The sequence below is a fragment of the Papio anubis genome, chromosome 8, assembly GCF_008728515.1.
Source record: "Papio anubis isolate 15944 chromosome 8, Panubis1.0, whole genome shotgun sequence".
NCBI lineage: Eukaryota > Metazoa > Chordata > Mammalia > Primates > Cercopithecidae > Papio > Papio anubis.
This window is the reverse complement of record NC_044983.1, coordinates 80412936-80431852: the sequence shown is the minus strand read 5'-3', so window position 1 is coordinate 80431852 and position 18917 is coordinate 80412936. Positions and strand designations below refer to the sequence as shown.

Sequence of the window (18917 nt, the reverse complement as noted above, 5' to 3'; positions counted from 1 at the left end):
TTAACTTTCGTGGGTGCATAGTAGGCATGTATATTTGTGGGGCATATAAGATATTTTCACACAGACATGCAATGTGTAATAGTCACATCAGGGAGAGTGTGGTGTCCATTCTCCCAAGCATTTATGCTTTGTGTTACAAACAATCCAATTACACTCACAGAGTTACTTAAGATGTACAATTATGTTCTGATTGACTATAGTCACCCTGTTGTGCAATCAAATAGGTCTTATTCATTCTTTCTAATTTTTTTTGCATCCATTAACCATTTCCCTGGCCCCGCCGTGATGTGTTCTTGAAGACCTTCCAACCAAACCTAGGAAATAATATATTCTGAGATATATAACTTTTAAATTGTTCTGAGTTATTTAAATTATTCTGATACAGAGAAAAAAATCTGAAGTTTTTTTTTACCCACGTAATAATCATCCTCATAATAAAGCTACTCACGAAAAAATTCATCAAACGAAAAATTGGTATAAATAGATATTTAATTTCAAGTTACAACTAATTCATATTAAAGTCTTCTTAAAAGTTCAACTTCATGCTGAAGAGACAAGAAGAAATAATTCATGTGGAGTTACCTTTGGTGCTGTGAGTGTATGTTCAAAGTGGCTCAGTGTCTGCAAGGTATCAACAGTCAGTGCTTGAAGAAACTTCATGCATTTTTTGTCATGTAATTTTACAATGGATATCTCAACCTTCAAATGAAGGATCTTTGATTCCTTCTCATTTGTATTTTTCATTAAAAAGTTGTAAATAGCTTTTTCAAGGCAAGACTGGTTTTAAACTAAGATTTATATATTGGACTCTTAATTGAGATGATCACTCTGTGCTTATTCACCTTTTTTTTATTTTTCGAGACGGAGTCTCTCTCTGTCCGCCAGGCTGGAGTGCGGTGGAACGATCCTGGCTCACTGCAACCTCTGACTCCCCGGTTGAAGTGATTCTCCTCCCTCAGCCTCCCGAGTAGCTAGGATTACAGGCATACACCACCATGTCCAGCTAACTTTTGTATTTTTAGTAGAGCCGGCATTTCACCATGTTGGCCAAGATGGTCTCGATCTCCTGACCTTGTGATCTGCCTGCCTCAGCCTCCCAAAGTGCTGGGATTACAGGTGTGAGCCACAGCACCTGGCCTTATTCACCTTTCTAAATGCAAACTTGATGCCTGTTTTCTCTCAGCTTATTTCCAAGATCAGATTCTATCTGATGCAACATTGAAAGGAACCATTCTCCTAGTAAAATTTTATTACATTAATTGCTCTAAAATATAATGTTTCAAGGATGATTGGAATATGGGCCCCCAAACTTTAGCCCTCCATTAAAAAGCAAGGTTGCTTAACATCTTAAAAAATGTTAAGGTGGGCAAGAACTTTAATATTCAAATTTATTTTATAAATGTATTTTATTTATAATAATATAAACATATTCAATATTATGCATTTATAATACATTTAAATATAATAGTAAATATATAATATACTTACAATAGTTTAAAATAGAAAATATTACTATTTAATAAACAGACATTTATTAAATATTGAATTTATATTATTTAATATTTTGAAGTTTAAAATTTATTATGATCCCAGCCTTAGGTCTAAGATGACATCAGAATGAATTTATATGTGCTTTGGCATAGGCAGTGTGGAGGCTTCCATGGCATTTATTCTGGGCTCTTTGCATCTATCCTGGTCTCTGTTAAGTGAACTCTAAGATAGTTCTAGTTCAATGTGGCTGCCTCCACCACATGCATTTAAAACAGGGAGGGATTGTGAGACATTATATTTCAAAGATTTTTCTGAAGGGACTCCAGAGATGATAAGTGTTTATAATGACAGCTTGTGCATGTGTGTATGGAAAAAAATGGAGGGGGATGGAAGCACCTTGTAGATGATGGCTCCCAGGCCTCACTGGTATCAGAATCACCTAGGTAGCTTTGGAAAACATTGCATCTGTTGATCTACCTGGGCAAACAGAATCACACTTTGGGATGAGCCTTCATGCCTCACTCTAGGTGTATTAGAGGGAAACTACATTAAATGAACACTGGTGGGGGAGTGGGTTTCCCCCTCAATGATACTATTTTAGAAATCATTTCCTGGTGCATATGAAGAAAGTTCTTTTTATATCATATATATAGTTGCAGGATCAGAGACCTGAGATTTCACTCAACTTCTTTTCACAAGTCCATGATCTTTCTCAGTAAGGAAATAATTTTCTGTAATTTTCTTTGACAGTTTTTTTTTTCCACTGCAATATTCAGATTGGGTCTATGTTGTGACCAAAACATTTTATTTCAAAATTAGTACAGCACATTTATCCAGGGAAGAATTTGGCTTCTCAATTTAAGATGAGATTCATATTAAAAATATATCAATATTCCTACTTAAAAAATTTAAATGACAATTACCAGTATTCATCATTAAAATCTGAAACATCTGTACTCATATTGCTTGATAACTCATTTCATGACAATTTTTATTTTTCCCCAATATAATAACTTTTGTTGGTTTTTATAATGAAACTTTTGTTTTTTATAATGTAACTCAAAACACTGCCTATAAAAATGGAGATTTATTCTATGAACTATTTTAAAGGTTTCTGATTGACTCTTTATAACGTGATACATAAATATACCTTCCAGAATTGTAATAATAGCTAACATTTATGAGCAATTCTTATGTACCAAAAACTGTGCTAAATGTTTGATATAAATTATCTAAATCTTTTAATCTCCATTTCACAAACAAGAACCTGAAGCTTGGGAGTTTAAGTAATTGCCTAAACTAACATATCTAGCTTGTAGGTGTCCGAGTCTATGAGGGCGAAAGCAACTTTCGCCAGTGCATATTAACAAATACTTTAAGACACTGATGGGCAGTGAACTGAAGTATGCAATATTTAGCAGTGATTTATTTATTAATATAATTCACACATTTTTATTGAACATAGAATTAAAATTAATGTGAGGTGTGCTGGGGACAAATTCAATGTTATATACTCACATGTCAACTGAAACAATAAACCACAGACGATGCACTTATTCTGGCATGTGACTAGGATTAAAAGTCATAAATCTTTTCATAATCTGATCATCATGGAGGATGGGAGGCAGGACTAGATTGCAGTTCCCACTCGGACAGACAGAGCAGCATGAAGAGGTTTGTGTGGTGAATTTTAGCTCCAGATCAACTGCAAGAACGAACCAGTAATCTCAAGAGGACCCACAGACCCTCTGAAGGAGGCGGAGTGCTCCTGCAGGACCCGGGAGATACCCCAAATACTGTGAGTGCCCCAACGGCAGAAGTGGGAAAGGGAGATCCTCCTCTCCCAAACACACACCCCCCACTGGAGAAACTGGAGGTGTGTTTGCGGGAGAAGTTTCTGACCTTATCTAGAGCTGAGTCAATTTCAAGAGCTGAATGAAATACAGGGGTAGAGGAAACAGTGGGAAAGGCCCTGGGAGCTCGCTGGGTCTTCAAGCAGGCCATTCCTCCCTGGCACCACAGGGATCCATCAGGAGGGTGACCAGAGGAGTGGGGCGAAAACACCACAGGGAGTAGGAAATCTCCAGCTGAACTTTGTAGAACTTGAAAGGGGCAAGAAGCCTCCTGGCCAAAACTCAAGGGAGAGTGGGAATCCAGTGTGCGGACTCCACAGGCTAGGAAAGAACCAAACCCTTTTCTTCCACAGCTGGGAGGCCAATAGCCTGGGGCAAGTTCTCAAGCTTGGCTCATCCACTGCCTGGAAACCAACTTGGGGCTGTTAGCGGTGGCATGATGGGATTGAGACCGGGCCTTTGATTTGCATGGGAGCTGGTTAAGCCCTGTGTCTGCTAGTTTTCTCCCACTTCTCTGACAACCTGCATGACTCAGAAGAGGCAGCCATAATACTTCTAGGTACATAACTCAATTGACCTGGAAACCTCATCCCCATCCCCCACAGCAGCCACAGCAGGATCCATCCAAGGAGAGTCTGAGCTCAGACATGCCTAGCCCTGCCCCTACCTGATGGTCCTCCCCTACTCACCCTGGTAGCTGAAGACAAAGGGCATATAATCTTGGGAGTTCTAGGGCCTCATCCACCACTGGTTCCTCTCCATACTACTACAGCTGATGCTCCCTGGAAAGTGTCACCTCCCAGCAGAAGGCCAACCAGCACAAAAATAGAACATTAAACCACCAAAGCTAAGAATCCTGACAGAGTCCATTCATCACAGGACTCTGCAGACAACCCCCAGTACCAGCCTGGAGCTGGGGGGACTTGCTGGGTGGCTAGACCCAAAAGAGGGACAACAATCACTGTAGTTTGACTCACAGGAAGCCACATCCATAGGGAAAGGTGGAGAGTACTACATCAAGGGAACTCCCTGTGGGACAACAGAATCTGGACAACAGTCTTCAGCCCTAGACCTTCCCTCTGACAGAGCCTACCCAAATGAGAAGGAACCAGAAAACCAACTCAGGTAATATGACAAAACAAGGCTCTTTAACATCCCCCAAAATCACACTAGTTCACCAGCAATGGATCCAAGCTAAGAAGAAATCCCCGATTTACCTGAAAAAGAGTTTAGGAGGTTAGTTACTAAGCTAATCAGGGGGGCACCAGAGAAAGGCAAAGCCCAGTGCAAGGAAGTCCAAAAAATGACATAAGAAGTGAAGGGAGAAATATTCAAGGAAATAGATAGCATAAAGAAAACAACAATAAAAAATTCAGGAAACGACACACACAAATGCAAAATGCTCTGGAAAGTCTCAGTAATAGAAACGAACAAGTAGAAGAAAGAAATTCAGAGTTCAAAGACAAGGCCTTCAAATTAAACCAATCCAACCATGACAAATAAGAAAATATGAACAAAGCTTCTAAGAAGTCTGGTATTATGTTAAATGACCAAACCTAAGAATAATCAGTGTTCCCGAGGAAGAAGAGAAATCTAAAAGTTTGGAAAACGTATTTGGGGGAATAATCGAGGAAAACTTCCCTGGCCTTGCTAGAGAACTAGACATCCAAATACAAGAAGCACAAAGAACACCTGGGAAATTCATCACAAAAATATCATCGTCTAGGCACATTGTCATCAGGTTATCTAAAGTTAAGATGAATGAAAGAATCTTAAGAGATGTGAGACAGAAGCACCAGGTAACCTACAAAGGAGAACCTATCAGATTAACAGCAGATTTCTCAGCAGAAACCCTACAAACTAGAAGGGATTTGGGCCCCATCTTCAGTCTCCTTAAACAAAACAATTATCAGCCAAGAATTTTGTATCCAGTGAAACTAAGCATCATATATAAAGGAAAGATACCATCTTTCTCAGACAAACAAATGCTGAGAGAATTTGCCAGTACCAAACCACCACTACAAGGACTGCTAAAAGGAGCTCTAAATCTTGAAACGAGTCCTGGAAACACATCAAAACAGAGCTTCTTTAAAGCATAAATCAAACAGGACCTAGAAAACAAAAATACAAGTTAAAAAGAAAAAAACAAAAAACAAAACCAAGGTACGCAGGCAACAAATAGCATGATGAATGCAACAGTAGCTCACATCTCAATACTAAACATTGAATGTAAATGGCCTAAATGCTTTACTTAAAAGATACAGAACTGCAGAATGGATAAGAACTCACCAACCAACTCTCTGCTGCCTTCAGGAGACTCACCTAATACATAAGGATTCACATAAACTTAAAGTAAATGGGGTGAAAAAAGGCATTTTATGCAAATAGACACCAAAAGTGAGCAGGGGTAGCTATTCTTATATCAGATAAAAGAAACTTTAAAGCAACAGCAGTTAAAAGAGACAAAGAGGCACATTATACAATGGTAAAATACATTGTCCAACAGGAAAATATCACAATCCTAAACATATATGCACCTAACACTGGAGCTTCCAAATTCATAAAACAATTACTAAAAGACCTAAGAAATGCGATAGACAGCAACACAGTAATAGTGGGGAACTTCAATACTCCACTCAGCACTAGACAGGTCATCAAGACAGAAAGTCAACAAAGAAACAATGGATTTAGACTATATCTTGGAACAAATGGACTTAACAGATATATACAGAACATTTCATCCAACAACTGCAGAATACACATTCTATTCAACAGTGCATGGGACTTTCTCTAAGATAGACCATATGTTAGGCCATAAAATGAGCCTCAAAAAATTTAAGAAAATTGAAATTACATCAAGCACTCTCTCAGACCACAGTGGAATAAAAGTGGAAATCAACTCCAAAAGAAATCTTCAAAACCATGCAAATATATTGAAATTAAATAGCCTGCTCCTGAATGAGCATTGAGTCAAAAACAAAATTAAGATGAAAATTTAAAAATTCTTTGAACTGAACGACAATAATGACACAACCTATCAAAACCTCTGGGATACAACAAAGGTGGTGCTAAAAGGAAATTTCATAACCCTAAATGCCTACATCAAAAAGACTGAAAGAGCACAAACTGACATTCTAAGGTCACGCCTCAAGGAACTAGAGAAACAAGAACAAACCAAAACCAAAAACAAACCCAGTGAAAGAAAGGAAATAACCAAGATCAGAGCAGAACTAAATGAAATTGAAATAAAAAGAAACAATACAAAAGATAAATGAAACAAAAAGCTAGTTCTTGGAAAAGATAAATACAACTGATAGACCATTAGCAAAATTAACCAAGAAAAGAAGAGAGAAAATCCAAATAACCTCATTAAGAAATGAAACAGGAAGTATTACAACTGACACCACTGAAATACAAAAGATCATCCAAGGCTACTGTGAACACCTTTATGCACATAAATTAGAAAACCTAGAAGAGATGGATAAATTCTTTAAAAAATACAATCCTCTTGGCTTAAATCAGGAAGAATTAGATACCCTGAACAGACCAACAACAAGCAGGGAGATTGAAATGGTAATTTAAAAATTAACAACAAAAAAATGTCCAGGACCAGATGGATTCACAGCAGAATTCTACCAGACATTCAAAGAAGAATTGGTACCAATCTTTTGACACTATTCCACAAGACAGAGAAAGAAGAAACCCTCCCTAATTTATTCCATGCAGCCAGCATCACCCTAATACCAAAACCAGGAAAGGACATAATCAAAAAAGAAACTACAGACCAATATGCTTGATAAACATAGATGCTAAAATTCTTAACAAAATATGGGCTAACTGAATCCAACAACATATCAAAAAGATAATCCACCATGATCAAATAAGTTTCATACCAGGGATGCAGGGATGGTTTAACATATGCAAGTCAATAAATGTGATATACCACATGAAGAGAATTAAAAATAAAAATCACATGATAACCTCAATAGATGCAGAAAAAGCATTCGACAAAATCCAGCATCCTTTTATGGTTAAAACTCTCATCCCTCAATGTAATAAAAGCCATCTATGAAAAACCCACAGGCAACATAATACTGAATAGGGAAGAGTTGAAAGCATTCCCTGTGAGAACTGGAACAAGACAAGGATGCCCACTCTCACCACTCCTCTTCACATAGCACTGGAAGTCCTAGCCAGAGCAACTAGACAAGAGAAAGAAATAAAAGGCATCTAAATTGGTAAAGAAGAGGTAACACTGTCACTGTTTTTGCTAACAATATGATTGTTTTTCTTGAAAACCCTGGAGACTCCTTCATAAAGCTCCTAGAACTGACAAAAGAATTCAGCAAGGTTTCTGGATACAAGATTAATGTATACAAATCAGTAGCTCTGCTACATACCAACAGCGACCAAGCTAAGAATCAAATAGAAAATGCAACCCACTTTACAATGGCTGCAAAAAAAATTAAAATACTTAGGAATATACCTAACCAAGGAGTCAAAAAACCTCTACAAGGAAAACTACAAAACGTGGCTGAAAGAAATCACGGACGACACAAACAAATGGAAACACTTCCCATGCTCATGGATGGGTAGAATCAATATTGTGAAAATGACCACACTGCCAAAAGCAGTCTACGAATTCAATGCAATCCCCATCAAAAGGCCACCATCATTCTTCACATAATTAGAAAAAAAAATTCTAAAATTCATATGGAACCGAAAAAGAGCCCGCATAGCCAAAACAGGACTAAGCAAAAAACAAGTCTGGAGGCATCACACTACCTGATTTCACACTATATTATAAGGCAATGGTCACCAAAACAGCTTGGTACTGGTATAAAAATAGGCACATAGACCAATGGAACAGAGAAGAGAACCCAGAAATAAACCCAAATACTTACAGCCAAATGATCTTCGACAAAGCAAGCAAAAAACATAAAGTGAGGAAAAGGACACCCTATTCAACAAATAGTACTGGGATAATTGGCAAGCCACATGTAGGAGAATGAAACGGGATCCTCCTCTCTCACCTTATACACAAATCAACTCAAGACGGATTAAAGACTTAAATCTGAGACCTGAAACTGTAAACATTCTAGAAGATAACATTGGAAAAAACATTGTAGACATTGGCCTAGATTTTGTGACAAAGAGCCCAAAAGCAAATTCAATAAAAATAAAGATAAATAGTTGAGACTTAATTAAACTAAAGAGCTTTTGCATGGTAAAAGGAACAGTCAGCAGAATGAACAGAAAACCCACAGAGTGGGAGAAAATCTTCACAGTCTATACATCTGACAAAGGACTAATATCCAGAATCTACAATGAACTCAATACAAACAGGCCATCAAAAAGTGGGTTAATGACATGAATAGACAGTACTCAAATGAAGATACACAAAGGGCCAAGAAACATATGAAAAAATGCTCAGCATCACTAATGATCAGGGAAATGCAAATCAAAACCACAATGCAATACTACCTTACTTCTGCAAGAATGGCCATAATCAAAAAATCAAAACACAGTAGATGGTGGAGTGGATGCAGTGAACAGGGAACACTTCTACACTGCTGGTGGGAATGTAAACTAGTACAACCACTATGGAAAACAGTGTAGAGATTCCTTAAAGAACTAATAGTAGAACTACCATTTGATCCAGCAATCCTCTGGGTATTCATCCAGAGGAAAAGAAGTCATTATATGAAAAAGATACTTGCACATGCATGTTTATAGCAGCAGAATTTGCAATTGCAGAATCATGCAACCAACCCAAATGCCTATCAATCAAAGAATGGATAAAGAAATTGTGGTGTATATTTATATGATGGAATATTCATCAGCCATAAAAAGAAATGAATTAGTGGCATTTGCAGTAACCTGGATGAGACTGGAGACTATTATTCTATGTGAAGTAACTCAGGAATGGAAAACCAAACATCGTATGTGTTCACTGATAAGTGGGAGCTAAGCTATGAAGATGGAAAAGCATAAGAGTGATACAATGGACTTTGGGGACTTGGTCGGCGGGGGAGGTTGGGAGTGGGGTGAGGGATAAAAGACTACAAATATGATGCAGTGTATACTGCTTGGGTGATGGGTGTACCAAGGTCTCACCAATTACCACTAAAGAACTTATGCATGTAATCAAATATCACCCTACCCCAATCATTTGTGGGAAAAAAAGAAATGGGTATAAAGCACCAGGAAAAAAATAAACAAACATTTACTTATAAAAAATAACTTCACGAGAACAAATCAGTCATACATTTGAATAATGGTACTTATGAGTAGACTGCCTTGTGCCTAGTATGCTTATATGTGTCCACTGATTCACTTTTGTCCATCTTCTCACTGAACAAAGTAGGAGAGAGATACATACATGCTTTTATTTTTTTGAGACAGGGTCTCACTCTGTTGCCTGCGTTGGAGTGAAGTGGTGTGATCTCGGTTCGTTGTAGCCTCAACCTCCTGGGCTCAAATGATCCTCCTGTCTTAGCCCCCAGGTGGCTAGGAGTACAGGCATGGAACCACGGCCAGCTAATTTTTGTATTTTTTTGTAGAGATGTTTCACCATGTTGTCCACCTGGTCTCGAACTCCTGAACTAAAGTGAGTTGCCCACCTTAGCATACATACTTTGGACAATCTTATTTAAAATAATTTTCTTGAGGGAATGGAAACATTTAGCTATAAATTAAAATATCCATTCAGCAGAATCATTTGGGTTGCCTTTCACACACTTTACTTTTAAGACATAAGCAATACCTTATGTGTGCCATGCTAATTTTCCCACTTTGAGCATTTGCTGAGTGATACATTATTATTATTTTTGGGGGGGAAGTTTTTCTCAGGGTTCTAATACTCAGTGCTAAACTCTTGAAAAGTTAAAACAAAGATTACTTAGGGTCTGCCTTTTAAAACAGAAGTATGCGATAAAAAAGGAATTTCATCTCAGAATAGCCAGGAGAACAGTAAAGGCTGCACAGAAACTGCATGAAGTGAGGCGTGAAGAGAAGCTATTTCAGGCCTTTTGACTTGAGGGCAGATACATATGCATTCAAACTAAAAGATTTCTTCAGGTGTAGAGATTTTTAACAATAGGAGCTGATGATCAATGTAGGGAAAAAAGCATGCTTTATTACCTTTTTTGGGCCAGACCAACTCGACCTTTCATTTTCCATGTAGTCTTCAAATAAATACATATATTCCATTTTTTGTCTTCCACATCCCCTAACAATTATTTTGATTTCCATGATTTGAGTGGCTTTCTGAAAAGCTTTTATGAAGAGTAGAAAGGAATTGGGAACCATGTTGTTGAATGAGTGATAGAAATATTCAATGGCCATGTACAAAGTAATACAAGAAAATTGATCTGGTCACTTAAAAATCTAACCCCATTCCATGTTTCTGGTCATTAACCATCAGTATTGTGGCTGCCTATCTATGACAGCTTTTTTTCCCTCATCAAATACAGCACGATTTCTCTAGGCAAGACATCGCATTTTTCACCACTTTTTGATACAACATCATCTATAATATTGATGGTGCAAAAGTCCTTTCATAATAAACTTTAATATATTAGTCAAAGGAGTATTTGATCAGATACAAACAACATTGCTTATACTTAATTAGTTTTAAATGCCTAAAAATAGAACATGTGCACTCATGTAAACAACATATTATTTTATTACTATTATTTTTTGAGACAGAGTCTTGCTCTGTCGCCCAGGCTGGAGTGCGGTGGTGCAATCTTGGCTCACCGCAACTTCTGCCTCCCAGGTTCAGGCAATTCTCCTGCCTCAGCCTCCCAAGTAGCTGGGATTACAGGTGTGTGCCACCATGCCCAGTTAATTTTTATATTTTTAGTAGAGACGGAGTTTCACCATGTTGGCCAGGCTGGTCTTGAGATCCTGACCTCAGGTGATCTGCTCGCCTCCCAAAGTGCTAGGATTACAGGCATGAGCCACCGCGCCCGGCCAACAATATATTATTCTTAAGATATGTTTTGTGACTAAGAAGGATACCGTCAGAGCAGGCAAGCATTTGTCTTATCTAAATTTGCCTCAGGGTTCCTCAGCTTTGGGTGCAGAGAAGCAGTCAATATGAGTGAGCTGGAGAAATTAAAGTGAAATGAGAGCTAAGGAGAAAAGATAGATATTGACTGTGAAGACAGACTTAGGGAAGGGGGTGAAGAAACAGTGAATAGAGTAGATTGAAAAGAAATGGAGTACAGCAATGGGTAGACAGGCTTGGAATGGTGAAGCTATGGCTCAGAGGAATTTTTAGGACCTATGTGAGTATACTTTTACATGAAGAGAATACGGATGAGCACTGTGTACCTTGTTTAGCCTTTATAGAAGGTACAGGATTTCATATACATTCATTAGCTGCATTTCTGAGGTCACAATACAACCTAGGGAGCATTTTAATTAAGTCTTTATAAAACATAGATAGCAATGTTGCATGCAATGATATGTTATGATTTTGAATATGAGGTTAAATGACTGAAAATACCATCTCAGAAGTTCTTGGTAATTTGAATTAAATAATTAATACTTATAAAGTATTTAAATACTTACCCAACAGACAGGAAAGGTTCCTTTGATTCAAGTCTATGAAAAAATATGAAAATTTTCTTTTAATATAACAATTTGCTGTATATTCAAAAATGGCTTTTACATGCACCTGACAAAATTATACTTTTTTTGGATGAAAATCCATAATGTACCACTAGTAAAAAGCTATAAATAATACATTAAGACCTAATCTGGACTAAGTAAATTTGCAGCTGGATTAATGCAGAAGCTACATAAAATGAGAGAGTCTTGGAATGAGTACATAACATTTAACTGATATATTAAGATGATCATAGTATTAGTCTAATTCTGATTGCACTCTCTGTGTCTACTCATTTTCTTTATTCATGGTAATGTGTTTGTAGAAGTTTCTATATATCTATTTGTGGTGGTTGTAATAGTGAAATAATTTATAATGTACTTGTTACATGTTAGCCGAATAACTGATTTACTCCGAAGAGAGAAGCAGCATACCATATATAGTTATTTATTGGTCTTAATACTGCTTAGGGCTGGGGTATTTGGATTCTTCAGCCTCCTTTGTGTCTTCTAAAAACTGGGTATTTTCTGTACCTCAGTATATCAAAGGGAAAGTCTAATCCTGAAGGTTGTGGTTCATTTGAGAAAGTCACTTTAAAACATATTCTGTGTCTTATTTTTTTTCATTATAAAATGGGCTAGGCTTCTTCCCGCTACTTTTCTAACTTCATAAATTAACTTTCCATTTTTTTTTTTTTTTTACAAAATGTAAGTAAATCAGGAAATAATCCACTTCTAAATAGTTCCTAGATAATAATTAAGGAAACCTGTTGGTAAATGTATTTTGGCCACACTAGTTTCATTATAGGTTTCTTAAGATACTATTAAGCGTTAAATGTAGGCAAACTGAAGATATTTTTAACTAAATCCTGGTGTTTAAGATTTTTAAGGCCGGGCGCGGTGGCTCAAGCCTGTAATCCCAGCACTTTGGGAGGCCAAGACGGGCGGATCAGGAGGTCAGGAGATTGAGGCCATCCTGGCTAACACGGTGAAACCCCGTCTCTACTAAAAAATACAAAAAAACTAGCCGGGCGAGGTGGCGGGCGCCTGTAGTCCCAGCTACTCGGGAGGCTGAGGCAGGAGAATGGCAGAAACCCGGGAAGCAGAGCTTGCAGTGAGCTGAGATCCGGCCACTGCACTCCAGCCTGGGCGACAGAGCGAGACTCCGTCTCAAAAAATAAAAAAAATTAAGATTTTTAAGAAGCACAGTTGAAATGACTATCTTAGAATTAGGCTAAAAATTTATTTTTATATATGTGAGTCCAAACAATGAAGGCAATAATTACTTTTTTGTCTCTATTTCATTCTGTGTATGTAAAAAAATTGCTTATGAGAAATAGGCCTTGGTGCATTTATAGGCAGGGCTGACATGCATCTCTACCATATACCATGCTGCTTTGGGTGAATCATAATAGCAGGAAAGGGACATTTTTAGGGAGCAAGTGCCTTAGCAATCCTTTTGGACAGCTCTAGGTAGGGTAGAAGCAGATAAAACCAATAGTTGGTGCTAAGAGTTTGGAGAGGTTTATTTATGCAACCTTTCCTTTTCTGAATTCCAGTATTATTCACATCTCTAACTGTAGGTACATTAATTGCCTTGTGTTTGTTTTTCTCATACATTTGTGATCTACATAAGCAAACAGAACTAGAGAGGGAAAAGCTGAAGATAAGTAATGAAAAATGTTTGGATATATTTGCTTTATAAGACATGACCAGTGCCATGTGATCAAAAGGAAATTACCTTGAACAAATGAGGGGGATTCTATATAATATGATGCAGGAGATTGTTCACATATTTTGACCATCAACACCATAATGATACTACTTTATTTTCCACCTGATAATACTTGAAATAAAGATAGCATGTGGGCATTAATGGGATCCCTTCTCTCTGCATTTGCCAATAATTTCAGGCTACCATTTATCAGACATTAGTGTATGTGTATGATTTGCTTCGGTGAAGTGCTACCCTCCAGCCTCCTATGTTCCCCATTTTCTACACACTACATCGTCCCCCTTACCTCTCACTGCTATGTGATTCTTAGTGGCACTGAATAATGTAATGAGACTATTTTAAAACATTTTATATCTTTCTCCTTTCTCTTTTTTCAGCCACCATGTCTCAGTAGTTAGCAAGTCCCATCAGTTTTTCCTTTGGGACTCTCATGTCCTCTGCATTCCATTCCCAGGCTGGTTTTCATTAGTTACCCCAGCCTAGTTAGTCTCTCCAGAATTCTTTGTTCAAAGTCTCTTCAACTTTACACACTGCTCTCACACTAAGCTTCCGTCAATGCTGCCAGTCACTCCCTTTGGGCAAGTATTGCATTGTACCACTTTAGGGTGGCATAAGCAACTTGAATAAAACAAAACCACCACTTTTGATTTTCCCTCTGCAATTATCAGAATACTGAGTTCAGAATTTTTTTTTTTTTTTTTTTGAGGGTTTCAGACAAGCAACTGTTGGCTTAGAGCATACAGGGACACATGTTGGTTGTCCTACTGCCCCCTGTGGTTAGTATGATTAGTCTGACTAAGTTATTAATAGTTATCCCCTTCTCCTACCATTTCAAGCCCACTTCAGCCAGCTCCTTCCAAATGCTCAAGAGAAGTCTTCAGAAGAAAATTCAAGTTTTCAAAATATTGTTGGATTGAAAGTTCTGATGATGTTCTATAAACCAAGAGTTTGCAAACTGTGGCCAAATCCTTTTCTCCTTCTGATTATGTAGAGTCCTAAGCTAAGAATGGATTTTACATTTTAAAGTAGCTAGAAAATATCAAAAGAAGAGTAATATTTTGTGACACATGAAAATTACATGAAATTCAAACTTCAGTGTCCATAAGTAAAGCTTACTGAAACAGAGCCATGTGACTTCATTAACATATTGTTTAAGGTTGCTTTGTGCTATGGCAACAAGTTGAGTAGTTGTGGCAGAAACTGCATGTCCAAAATCCTAAAATATTTACTATCTGGCCTTTATAGAAAAAGTAAGCCAGTGTGTGAGATATTATTTTGTTGGAAGGAACTGGAAACAACCCCCTAAAATAGGCTTTCTTTACTTTTAATACATATCAAGATATTTTCCCAGATTTAGAAATTCAGAATAATTTGAATTCCTTCTGTACATCACCATTTCAACCTCTGATCCTACCAACATATTCTCCTGAAATGTTTTTATGTCATCACGTTTCTTGATTTCATTAATCATAACATGGTACCCAAACTTTTAAGATCTTCACAAACATGCCCTCACCAGTTTTCCATGATGTTTTTGATTGCTTCTCTTACTAAACACTTCATTCCAGAAAAACTAAGTATTGTCCAGACATGTCTGATTTGGCTTTGCTTTGGTATACTTAGCATTATATTTCTATACCAGATACTGTTTTTTCCCATGCATGATCTATTTATCATTTACTTTATCTCAACCTAACTCCTTCTTAAAGCTGATCCTGAAACCTTCATTTTACAGGGACAAGTCCATCTCTGAGGTGATACTTATCATCACCATCACTATGACATATTCTCTGAACAATATTATTCAATTAAAAACTGAACTTAGAGTCTCAATAAGACTGGTAAGAATATTAAACCTGTACTATGTTTAGACAAGAGACTTCCAACAGTTTTGTATTAAGTCTCCTGGTGGGACTAGAGGGGAGGATGTTGCTGATGGTTCATGAACTGAGCCAAAATAAAAGATTATTGGTCATTGGCTCCTCCAAGCCATAGATGATAAGTCCAAGGTACCAGGACTCCCAAGTGTCTTCTGTGGTAAAATAGGGCAGGAAATCTTGGTGGGTGCCACCATCAGGCCATTCTACCTTTTTGTCTCATCCTCAAAACGATGACACACTGCAGAGTGGAGAGACAACTGTCCTTTGTTGAATGATGTTCTGCTTTGAAACCAACTGCTCAGTTGTTGTTCACTACACTGAAGCAACTTCCCTAGGCTTGAGATGATTCAGGGACTCTGACTAACCTCATTTTTCTCAATTTATATAGCAAACATCATAGCCAACTCAAGGAGTTTGGGGAAGAATATGAGATTTTCTATTTAGAGCATCTAGCACAGTTCCTGGCAGAGTGGATCCTGATGGTCGCGACCATACCAAGAACAGGTTGTTAACTCTAAAGTCTGAAACTGCTTAGAATGTATGACTAGAACATTTTAGTAGTGTTGGTCCTGAAAAATGAAAAAAAAAAAAAAGGTAAAAGAAAGAAACTTCTAGGAGAAATATTCCTTTGTAGAAAATTATTTATCAATTTAATCTGTAGAAACAGATGATTACATTGTGATATGCCTAGAAAGAACTTTTCTAAGTTTTTTTTTTTACAAGGTAATTGTTTCATGAAGAAAGGGATTGATTTTTATTTTTCCTAAGATTTACTTTTCATGTGAAATAGGTAGTGAATTTAGTAATACTTCATTTAGGACCCACTAGAATTAGGAGTAGAATAAGAAAAACAAATGACAGGCTTCAGAAAAATAAGACATAGTGGAGAAATAAAATAGAACACAGAATGAAGGTCAATATTTGGAGCTAAATAAACTATAATACTTTTTATTTAATAAAAACTAAATTGTATTTACTGAATGCCAGGTATTATTCGACATTCTTTATAAACACTAATTTATTTAAACATCATGATACAATCTGAGGTAGGTCTCATTTTATAGATGAGGAAACTGATACCAAAACATATTAAGTACCTTGTACAAAGTCACACAGCTCATAAGTGGTTGAGCTAGGATTTGAATTCGGACATTCTGACTCCAAAGTTCATGTGTCATCTATTTTAGTTGTTTTGCTTTGTTTACATGTGCCTCAAGGTACTGCCACATTGTCTCTCTTTATACTTCTATGCTCTATTGAGAAAGTTCATCTGGATTCAGATGTTGGAAATTCCAAAACTTACATCTCTGGCATCATTCTATTTATGATAGGTGGCTATAGCTGCCCACAAAATATCTCTAATTGTAGATGCCTCTAAGCTAACATATCTCAAACTAAATTTACTCTCTTCCTAGATGCCTCTAAGCTAACATATCTCAAACTAAATTTACTGTCTTCCTCCCTTATTTTGCTCTTCCTTGTTTTTCCCTAACTTGGAAAACTCAGACACTTAGGTGACCAAACTAGAACGACTGGAGTCATTCTCATGAACTCCTTTCCAACAACCTTTCTAGTTCTGCTGTTTCTGTTGCCAAAAGTCCTCTTGATTCTATACTTGCCTCTCAATTCTGATTTTCACAGTAGAAGTGATCATCCAGTTTTATATGATCCACTAATCTCTTCAATGACCTCCCTTCTTATTTCTTTGGTATTTCCATATCTACTAACAGAATGAAATTGCTAAAATAAAATATAATCGTGTAATTATCCTCATTACAAATCTCCGCGTGTTTCTAGGAAGTATTTTCTTATAAGGCACAATGGGTTTGTTAGTGGTACTTCATACCTATTTTCATAGGACTCTGTAACACTTAACCATGGTGAATTAAAAATTTCCATTGTAATTGCCAAGCTTCCCCTAAGACTGCACACTCCTTGGAGGTACAAACTAACTGTATTTCAAGTACCTAGAATCATGCCTACTTCATTGGAGGCTCTCAGTAATGATTTTGTTAGATGAACCTTCCCTGCCTTGCTCTCTCACTTCTAGTCCCATGTTTTGCCTACAGAGTACAGTCTAATATAACTTTATTACTATATTTGTAGTGTTAATATAACTAAAAGTTCACTCACAGTCTGGTTACAGTGTACCTTCCCAGCCTTTGTCTTCTATCACTTTAGTCTACAGACTCCATGTTCCAGCCAAGCTGAGCAAATTGCTCACTGTCTGGGTGGCATCTTGCTTTTTCCCCTGTGCATTGGCATTTTGCTTTCCCACATCCTGCTTTTTCTCTTGTGCTTTGGCATATGCGTGTTTTTGCAGAAATAATTTCAAAAGTTTTTGAAAGACTAGAGCCTTGTCATGAGTCCAAAGCACGTTATAAAAATATCCACCTGTTATATTTACAGAATTTTGTAGTTAAAACTTCCAGACAGTGATACTACTTACCATTATCTGAGTTACTCTTTTTAGCTATGACAACCCAAGCCCTGACCTACATTTAAGATGGATGTGCCAAAGGGCTTAAGTGTACAGGTTCTAGAATCACATTGCCTAATTCCAATCATGACTCTACCACCTCTGGCTGTGTGGCCTTGGAGAAGTAAGGGACTTCTCTTTGTGCCTCAATTATTTAATGTGCAAAATGGAAATAATAGTAGACCTATCTCAAAGAACTATTGTGAGAAATAAATACATAACTACACACATTAGATAACTAATTTAAATAAATAGTGGACAAATGCTTAATAAATATTAACCATCATTGTTATTACTATTTTTTTTTTTTTAAATCTCTGAGTCCTTGAATCCTTGTTCCTGCATTCATGGCCAGTTAATAGAAAGAGAGTTCAGGCTGGGGAATAGGTTGGTGTAGTGGTTATATATCAATGAACAATGTTGGGATATATTGGAGAAGATATGCAGTAGCCAGCAGATGGAAATGTGGGCTCAAAACTCAAGTGAGACATTTCGGCTGGAAATAGATTCAGGAGTCCTGTTATCAATGCAGAATTAGTATATTAAATCATAAGAGAGAATAAGTGTGCCCAGAGATAGTGAAGAATAAGAAGAAAAGGGTGGAGGGAAGATTATTTACTTGGCATCACTAACAGGACCTTAGATGTGTAGAAGCAAGTTCAGAAGGGGACGGGAGATCTGTTCTGGCAGTTGCATTAACCTGTACCTGTCATGGCACCCAACACATAGCAGGTGCTTCCCAAAAGTTGACTGACTGAGAAAACCTGTGCCTAGATCTACGCCACTGGCTTTCAATCTGTTCTGTAGGATAAAAGTAAATACAGAAGAGAAGATTCTCTCTGAAAGTGGCTCCTGTGTGCCTT

General features: G+C 37.2%; 1 protein-coding gene across 9 annotated transcripts in view; it reads right to left on the bottom strand.

Moving 5' to 3' along the window:
* Nucleotides 1-18917, bottom strand: part of RALYL (RALY RNA binding protein like) — a 720856-nt gene that overhangs the window by 101849 nt on the left and 600090 nt on the right. The window contains exon 4 of one of the 9 annotated variants that reach the window (XM_009213261.4): nucleotides 11925-11957. The exons of the other annotated variants lie outside the window; for them this stretch is intronic. Within the exon in view, the coding sequence (XP_009211525.2) occupies nucleotides 11925-11957 (33 nt within the window). The remainder of the gene's footprint in view (nucleotides 1-11924; nucleotides 11958-18917) is intronic. 9 annotated transcript variants of the gene reach the window in all.